Source organism: Photinus pyralis, unplaced genomic scaffold, assembly GCF_008802855.1.
Source record: "Photinus pyralis isolate 1611_PpyrPB1 unplaced genomic scaffold, Ppyr1.3 Ppyr1.4_LG7, whole genome shotgun sequence".
NCBI classification, from domain to species: Eukaryota; Metazoa; Arthropoda; class Insecta; order Coleoptera; family Lampyridae; genus Photinus; species Photinus pyralis.
The window spans coordinates 29,343,357-29,350,849 of NW_022170738.1; the positions used below are offsets into that span (position 1 = coordinate 29,343,357).

Consider the following 7,493-nt stretch of genomic DNA (forward strand, 5'->3'; position numbering starts at 1 on the left):
CACTCAATGGTTAAAATGCCCCTTTATCGTCTTGTATAATAAATAACCATTACTATAGTATAATTTATGCTATTACTGATGCGTTTGTTTCTGATTATACATCCCACTCCCGTCGTACCTCTTATTTGTGATACACTTTTGAGTTATGGCAAGTGCACCATTATATCCTTTTTTCAAAATTATTTCGTAATATAATTGTAGTCGACAAGATCAATTTCCATAAATAAATGTGTACGCTTTCACCTGGGGTAGAATTAATTGGATATTGTTCACTAATGGCAAACTGTTAGCAGCCACGCTTACTATTGAAGTATTATTATACACCGTAGAATTCGAGGTAGCTTTGGATCACTTTAGAAAGGGGCGCAAATAAATTGTTTGCACATTTCAGCTTTGTTACTTGTGAAAGTGGTTCTTAGAAATTGTAACTGTGAATACTTATAATATTACTGCAACCAGTGGTATTTTTTTAATCGGACGAGTACCGCTTGTTTTGATTTGTTTATTTTATTTATTTATTTAATTTATTGATTATCCCTCTCTTGTTCTGGGCTCTCAACAGGCTTGCACCCAATTACAGAGTGACCCGCATAATGCTTTTTAGAGGTGCCTTTGCAGAAGGTCTTAAGTTGTTCTATACTACTCCGGTATTTACCTTACGAATTAGGAAAACTGCAGGAAAACCTAATTCGGAGTAGCCGGCGGAATGCTCGAAACTGGCCTAAGGTAATTTCCATCTCTGTCACAGATGAAAAAATCACCTCAACCCAGGTTCGAACACCCGACCTCCGGATTTATAGTCCAACGCTCTACCACTGATCCATAAAACCGGTTTATGTTGTATTGTTTCTGGGTTCTTACTTACGCTTCGACTGGAAGTGAAACAAAATTCAGATCGTGGCTATCGGTTATACGTTTATCGCGTACCACAATCCTACCGAAGTAGGTAATCGTATAGATTTCCTACTTTCGGAAAACTTAATATCGAGTACGGTCAGTAACGTATCAAGGACGTTATGAAGGAAATAAGGCACGTCGATCGCCATGTGTTTTAGTTTGCTTTGTTTTATCCTCATCTATTAGACGAGTTAAGAGTGTAAATGAGATGCATACGTAAATAAAGAATAATAATTTGGTAGATCGGTGTATGAACAAAAACCAATAAAAGGTGTAGCTCTGCATTTCTTCTACAACGCTGCTCGGCAGTTGGACGCTAGAAATCTTTATCTGCATTTATATCACAAGATGGAGCACATTAACACTTTATTAATCCGCCTGCATCCCGAACGCTTAACACTACTCGTCACAGGCCTCCTCACTTGCGGACAATAAGAGCGTCGTTTCAACGCGGAAAACGTGCTCATTCTCTTCACCTCTGAGTATTTCCTGAATCTCCTCCAGCGTTTTCCCCTTGGTTTCCGGCATGAGGAATATCGCAAATAAACCGACTAGGACCGCAAAGCCGGCGAACATGAAAAATGGCACGTGCATACCAAAATTGCGATACAGAGCGTGAAAGACGAAAATTGTAATGGCACTCGAAATCACGAATATTGAATCGGCCACCGTACAACCAACAGCCTTAATGTTCGTAGGAAATAATTCGGCAGTGACCACAATTGGCACAAAACTAAGACCAATCTTATGGGTAACTGCGTATATCATCAGGCACGCTACCGGAACCCAGGAGTATTCACTTGTGTCACCCCCTTTGTGTTTAACAGAGAAGTAGGCGCCCAGGACAAGCAGAGAGGCTGCTGTACAAAAACTGGAAATGGATAGAAGCACTTTTCTTCCGACTAAATCGATTAGAAACGTCGATACGATTGAAGCCGCCACCATAACCAGCCCAAATTCGATCGCAGTCATGTTTGCGTCCACGCTCAAACCTGCCTCTCCTAGAATTATGTGCATATTCATGAGCATAACGCTTAGTCCAGTGAAATGTTGCGAAATATTTAGAACTGCCATTATACCAAAAGCCTTTCTATTACTCTTAACCCTCAGTAAATCAAGGGGACGACCTCTGTTTTCGTTTTCCTTTTCTACAATTTCCTTTAGCATTTTCAACTCTCCATCCACATTGACGTTCCGAAATACCTTTAAAGACCTACGAGCGGCTTCGGGATTATTTCGCATTAGATAGTAGTGAGGACTTTCTGGCATTGTGGAGAAGGTAATGATCTCAACGGCTAGGAAGCCCATTCCAATTACGCTTGATATCCCCACTGACACGTACGGTCCGACGGCATAAATCAGCACAAGTCCTAGCAGACCGAAGATGTTAATGAGTGAACTCAATCGGCCGCGTATTTTCTTATCGGCAATTTCGGCGATGTAAACTGGGGCGGCCACAAAATTGACGTCTGCAGCAATTCCTGCGATGAAACGTGCCACGAAAAGCACTTCTGCTGATGACGAAGTCGCAATTAAAATCCATGCGATCATGTTTTCTACGGCCGCTGTTAACATCGTTGCCTTCCGCCCTATCTTATCCAAGAGGCACATTGTTATGAACAAACCTGCCACTCCTCCAAACATTAGGCAATTTTCGATCCATACCACGTCCGACTCATGTACAAATGAATTTGGCGATGCCTCCAACAACGGTATAATTGGCGAAGTCCAGCCATAATGCATTCCATCCGCTATAACCGTCAGCGTGCCTTAAGAAAAGGTTGTTAGAAACCTGCAAACCCTTCTACAACAATTCTACCTGTAATGACGGCGAAGACCTGGCAAACCCTCCCCGATATTTCCACTTTTTTGAACATTTCCATGGAACACGAGGACTGAAAGTGAACCACAATTAGAACTTGGTGATTTCTAATACTATCAACCAAACCAGAATCCGGTGCTGATTGGGGTTTATACTTAATTCGGAATCATCGAATTGAGATAAATGGCAATTTAATCGACGCTATTTTAAATTTGATGCTATGGTTCTTGTTGAGTAAGTCAGTTAGTTGTTTGACTAATGAGCAGCTTTTTTGCGTTTGTTGCAGAAAATCGTTCAAAGTCACAATACCGTCTTATAATACTCGTATGTAACAAAATGGAAAGCTCTAATTTGGTGTAATTAACGCTAACTGATTTGACACAACTGTGAGGTGTTCCTATACAAGGTTTTCCAGCGAAAATTTGTAAAACTACGATAAAGAATTATCGCCAAAAATTGGTAAAATAACTCCTAAGACCTTGAGATATAAGATCTAGGTCTGAATCAAATTGTATTATTATATGGAAGTTAGTAATTAATCGCTGGATTTAAAAAAATGCTGATACCAACCGCACACTTGCGCATGCGTGTTCTGCGACAAAGCTTTTCAACTCCTCCTTTTATATCTAAGAATAAGTGTACCAAATTTGGTTCTAATCGGTTCAGCTGAGCCGGAAATGAGGGTACAGACAGAACAACAGACCGAGACCATCGAGATTTGGATTCCTGGTGTTTCAAAACGTGTATTTCAGTCAAAAAAGTGGGCGGGGGGGCATTTTTTACCCCAATGCAATACCTCCTTTACTAACGTGCGGGTGGTAAAAATAAAAACGTGTAAGTAATGAAAACCCTTTCCAAAGTCATTTGACCCCCCATCCCGTTTAAAGGTTCAACAATTATTTGTGTGCCCCTTTGATACACAAATTGACCGGCTATTGGATTTTTGACAAAAAAAATCTGTTTTGTTGAGTTTTAAGCGAGTACAAATTTTCGTTGGAATACCTTGTTCTTTCGTTACCATTCCAATTTCGCACCATTCCAGAACCTTGTAGGGAACCGTCCATACGTTAACGACCCTTCATCTACCCATAGCCGATCCTTAAAAGAAGCGTTCGGACGTTAAGCTTTAAGGACATAGAGATGTACGATAACCGTGAATATTTACTTATTCCCAAAACAGTGTTTAAATAATAGTACATTTTCGTAAAAAAATGAGCAAAAAATGTGTGTGTGTGTTGATATCTCGATGGAGAACTATGAAACATTGAAGATATCTGTAAAGAATTGCAAAAAATGCTGGAGGAAAATAAAGGACAGATAAAAGAACTAGGCTCGGAGAATCGGTCAAATCTTTCCATGAAAATATTTAAGAAAGCAAATGAAAAATAATCTGTTTCTATATAAATATATACCAAAAAAATCTTGATTTAGGGAATCAATAGCGTCGAAAAAAAGTGTAAACGCTGTAATGCTCTTTGCAGCGTTAAATTTTCGTATTGTATTTAAGTATAGGAAAATTCGGTTTTTGCGCTGGTTCCGTCTAAAGCAGTCAAGATAAAAAAAATGCAGGCTTTCTATTGGCTTACAGGGTAAGCTGTCGTGGCATTGGCTTTGGTTCCGTTTCGTTTTTTTAGTGGGAAACTACACATAGAAAATTAAAGTGAGAAAAGAAGGGGTTACCGCTTAACTTCGATCACAATACCGTACGAGTTTTCCGTTAAATTTTACGATTGCCCAATTTCGATCGCGCGATTTTAAGAGAGGTCGCCGCAAAAACGAGTGTGGAGCATATAAATCGGCCGTGCAATTTTTTGTGAAGCACGGAACAATTATAAAGTGTCTGTGGGTCTGAGTTGCAGTACGCCCTAGTTAATCTTTGTGCCTTTTCATCTTATTTATCAAGCCAGTTCGAGTAATTGAGCCCAGTTCAATAAAAAAAGAAGTGAAATTTCCTGAAGCTGTCAGCGAGTGATTTTGTGTTTTTGATAAGTACGTCTGAATAGGAGACTATTATAAAAGTTAATAATAAACTGCCTGAAACATATTTTTCTTGTTTTTTATTGACAAATTCCAGGAACTTAATTGCCACACCTGGTATATGATTTCCAGTTTTTCACATAATACATATTTTTGATCAGTTACATAACTTTTTTTTAATGCTAGAAATTATTTATGTCCAAGTATAAAATAAACAGATGAAACAAAATACTTGGGTTTGATTCTAGATTCAATACTACTAAAATCGCTTTATGAAACTTTTAAAACTATATTTACGCTTCAGCAAATTCAAAATTAGAATACGGATTGGCAATATGGGAAGGCACGCACGTAATAACTTTGAAACTTATTATCTTACAGTAAAAAATGTTCATTCGCATACCCCTTCACGACCGTGGATATTATCTTTAAAGAGTTTACATGTCTACATAGGCTTACGGATTGAAATAACTGCGTTTATTGCGGTTTGAACGCTAATCATTCGAGGTGAATCCACGTCGTACTTGAACATATTCATGTCACATTCGGCAACGGTAAAACTAAATGCTGTTGTGTGTATAAGAGATAAGAATAATTTATTCAAAGTAAGTTAGAGCGAGTTCGGTATTAATCAATTAATACAAACAGTTGTGGTATTCAAAGAATAAAAATAACGGCATAAATAATAAGACCGTTCAAATTTATCAACTTTGACCTACATCGCAAGTACGAGCTTGTCTACCGAGATATTTGACTCTGTAAAAAGCTGCGATCGCTGAATGAGTGAACTGGAATCTATTTAATCTGATAATAATAGTCAACAGTTTTTCTATTTCTGGTAAAGAAAGAAGCTACAACTACCAAAAAACGCTTTTACCCTAGGGGAATTTTCGACTGGATCTCGACAACTATTCTCAACTATCGATAGCTAACTGCGTACTATAGCGAACTTTGTCATGGATGGCACCCAGTTTCTGACGCCGATTTCCCACGTACTCGTTCCCCACAGTTCTTTCCTGATCAGGTCTTGTACCAAATGTTAAATCACACAGTAACCGGAGTAACCGGATGCCAAACAACACGGAAGTCCTGTAGTTTCCTACAGAACGGTTCGCCATCCCAAGCACGCTGGTGAGGGGACACAACCTTTGACAGGTACTTCCCCATTGTTCTATTCATGCGTTGAACCATTCCGTCTGACTGCGGGTGCAAAGCAGTGGTTCTGGTCTTGCGAATGTTCGAATAGCTCCGACTTGTCTCTGATCAGAGTGTAGTTCCAGGGCTTCTCACAAATCTTCTGCTTCTGTCTATTTACTAAAATAGTCCATGACCACCAAGATGGATTTGTTTCTGGCAGCTGTCTATGGGAAGGGGCCTGCGATATTAATGCATATTCTGTCAAATGGACTACCCACATTGTATTTCCTCATTGTTGCTTTCCTACTGGCCCATTGCTTGTGGCACACCCTGCACATTTTCTGCACCATTATTTCACATGTTGTTTGCAATTAACCCAGTAGAATCATTCCCGCAACTTCACCAGGGTTTTAATCACTTCTAGCTGTCCTCCCGATGTACCATCATGTATCTGTCGTAGGACTTCTAATTTTCTGCTCTCTGGTATCACTAGCTGTACCTACATTTGTGGTAGTTCCATCGTCATTTTCGCTTCTATTTTCCATTTTATAATCCGATGTAAATCACTGCCACTGTCCTCAACTCTGCGCAGTTCTCGGGGTGCCCAATTCTTATCCATAAGTGCAGTGCGTCGTGTTGTTCTTCATATTTGTGGTCGAATTGTGAGAAGTCTCGACAATCCTCAGAACATGGTCTTCTGGATAAGGCATCGGTATTATGAGCGTTTCGTCCCGAACAGTGTTCTGTTACATCATACTCGTACTCTTGCAGTCTTTCCAACCATCTAGTAACTAGACCTTCACTGGACTCTTAAATTTAACGCCCTTTAGCGTACCTATTATAGGTGTCATCTATACGGGGCAACGGATAACTATCTTTATTTTATAGCATTTATGTTAAAATAAGTCGTTCTTTAACCGTAAGGATAGATAAAGTGAAACAGATGAGTGTGCATTCTAATGACATCTGTCATTTTCATTTCTTTCTATAGAACCGATCGCGATGGTCACTGAACTATAATTAATAATAATAATATAAATATAAGTATAGTTCAGTGGCGATTGCAGAACCTATGCTTGCTATTTTGACGTCTCTAAATTAAATTCAGAATTGTCAGGAACTTTACAATGGCTTCTGCTATAAAATACATTTTTGTATTATACACGACGATAAATTGAAACTAACTATCTCGTGAACATCTTTCACCCAATGGTTGTAATATCCGTTTATCGTCTTGTATAATAAATAACTATTCTTTGTTACGTTGTTCAGTTGCCTATAATCTACGCAAAACCTCGTGCTGCTATCTTTCTACTTCACGAGAGCTACAGGTGAGATCCACGGACTGCTGGATGTTTCAATTATGTCGCTGGTGATCTCCTCAACTTCGTCGAGTTTAACCCATGGTAGCCTTCTTGGATGTTGCTTAATAAGTTGGGCCTCTCCCGTACTTATTTTATTTGGTACCATATTGCTTAGACTGAAAAGTCGTTTCTCTGAGGCAAACACGTCTTGGTAGCAGCACAAATTTGTAGTTAATCTGTAAATCAACCTTTCGACTTGTAAAATTCTTGTATACGGCTGTGGTCATAGTTTGAAAGGTTTCGGGAAACTTCGAAGTGTCATAACTCGTTAGCTGTATTCACACAACGCGCGACAG

General features: G+C 39.2%; 1 protein-coding gene across 1 annotated transcript; it reads right to left on the reverse strand.

Annotated features, from left to right (window-relative positions):
- Positions 1-1,246: 1,246 nt before the first annotated feature.
- On the reverse strand, positions 1,247-2,785 carry LOC116176913 (facilitated trehalose transporter Tret1-like). Its single transcript, XM_031495750.1, has 2 exons — positions 2,717-2,785; positions 1,247-2,666 (listed from the first exon to the last, which is right to left on the reverse strand). The coding sequence occupies exons 1-2, from the start codon at positions 2,778-2,780 to the stop codon at positions 1,297-1,299; spliced, it is 1,434 nt and encodes a 477-aa protein (XP_031351610.1). The 5' UTR covers positions 2,781-2,785; the 3' UTR covers positions 1,247-1,296.
- Between the last annotated feature and the right edge of the window lie 4,708 nt (positions 2,786-7,493).

Excerpts from the sequence above, each read along its gene's own strand:
- LOC116176913 (XM_031495750.1), bottom strand. The coding sequence starts at position 2,780 with ATGGAAATGTTCAAAAAAGTGGAAATATCGGGGAGGGTTTGCCAGGTC. Across the intron at positions 2,667-2,716 it reads GGTCTTCGCCGTCATTACAG|GCACGCTGACGGTTATAGCG; the intron begins GTAGAATTGTTG and ends CCTTTTCTTAAG.